Below are 1,035 nucleotides of genomic sequence, written 5' to 3'. Positions count from 1 at the left end.
TGGTTCCTGCGTCTTTATTGGACATCGTGAGCCGGGGGCTCCGCAGGCCTTCGGCACCTAAGCATTGGTGATTGGGGAGAACTTTGCTGCTGATGGCAAGGGAATCAGACCTTCTATTGGTCAGTGCTAGGAAGCACCGCCTTTGAGACTTTTTTAACCAATGGGAGTGTAGCAGTTTTAGTTTAAACTGTGTATATAAGTGGCTTCGTCACCGTTAAGATCGGCGCCAGAGTTTTGAACGGCGCTCCTTTTTTTGGGTGATTGGTACTCTGCGTGATTTCCTGGATTGCGGATCGCGATGACCGTCCCATCCGTGGAGGAACTGGACTCGTTCAAGTACAGTGACCTGCAGAGCTTAGCCAAGAGTCTGGGCCTCCGGGCTAACCTTAAGGTACGGGTCTGGTGGAGCAGGCGGGTGGCGGAAGGGTTAGGTTTAGTGGCCTTAGGGAGACGCGGAGGGAGGGGACGGAGCCCGTCCCTGAGACGGTAGATTTGGGTCCCTCCAACTCTGCAAAAGTTGGACTGAAAGGGAGTTATAGTCTTCACCCGATTTTGAAGCTGACTTTTCTGGGGGCTCACATAGGCCTCGGCTTCAAAAGCTTCGTTTGATTTTATTGGAAGTACTCTGCGATACTTCCCAGGGCATCCATTACGAAATGCAGGCCCAGAACGCTCAAGGAATGCTGGGCCTAAAACCGATTGTTAGGCAGTCGGAGAAGTAATTGCTTTGGCTTCTGGGAAATTCCAACAGTAACACTTATGTAAATTGTAATAGCACCCAAAATTTCTTGCTACTTAGTAGGGGATCTGGAAGAAAGGTTTTTAGGGGACCATCCCCATGGATACATGTTTATAATTTATTCTTGATGTAGTATGATCATTCATTTATTGATCACTATTGTGGTAGTGTTGTTTCCAAATCAGTAAGGTCTTTTGACTCCGAAGCTGCAAAATGTTGGGATAAAATGTGAGGATTCAATTGGGATTAGGGTTCTATATTAAATTCTTGTGGAGTTGTTATCATAATGCTAATGT

The 1,035-nt window shown here is 47.0% G+C and overlaps 1 protein-coding gene across 4 annotated transcripts in view; it reads left to right on the top strand.

Moving 5' to 3' along the window:
* The first annotated feature begins 201 nt into the window (after positions 1 to 201).
* The window catches only part of NUSAP1 (nucleolar and spindle associated protein 1), a 28,629-nt gene continuing 27,795 nt past the window's right edge, over positions 202 to 1,035 (top strand). For 2 of the 4 annotated variants that reach the window (XM_039843843.1, XM_039843842.1), the window contains exon 1: positions 202 to 391. In XM_039843843.1, coding sequence (XP_039699777.1) covers positions 299 to 391 — 93 coding nt within the window. In that variant the 5' untranslated portion in view covers positions 202 to 298. The remainder of the gene's footprint in view (positions 392 to 1,035) is intronic. The other 2 variants (XM_039843841.1, XM_039843840.1) reach the window with 2 other exon arrangements.

The sequence above is a fragment of the Pteropus medius genome, unplaced genomic scaffold (assembly GCF_902729225.1).
Source record: "Pteropus medius unplaced genomic scaffold, Ma_sr-lr_union100, whole genome shotgun sequence".
NCBI classification, from domain to species: Eukaryota; Metazoa; Chordata; class Mammalia; order Chiroptera; family Pteropodidae; genus Pteropus; species Pteropus medius.
Note: the sequence above shows the minus strand (reverse complement) of the source record. Positions and strands in the feature narration are given on the sequence as shown.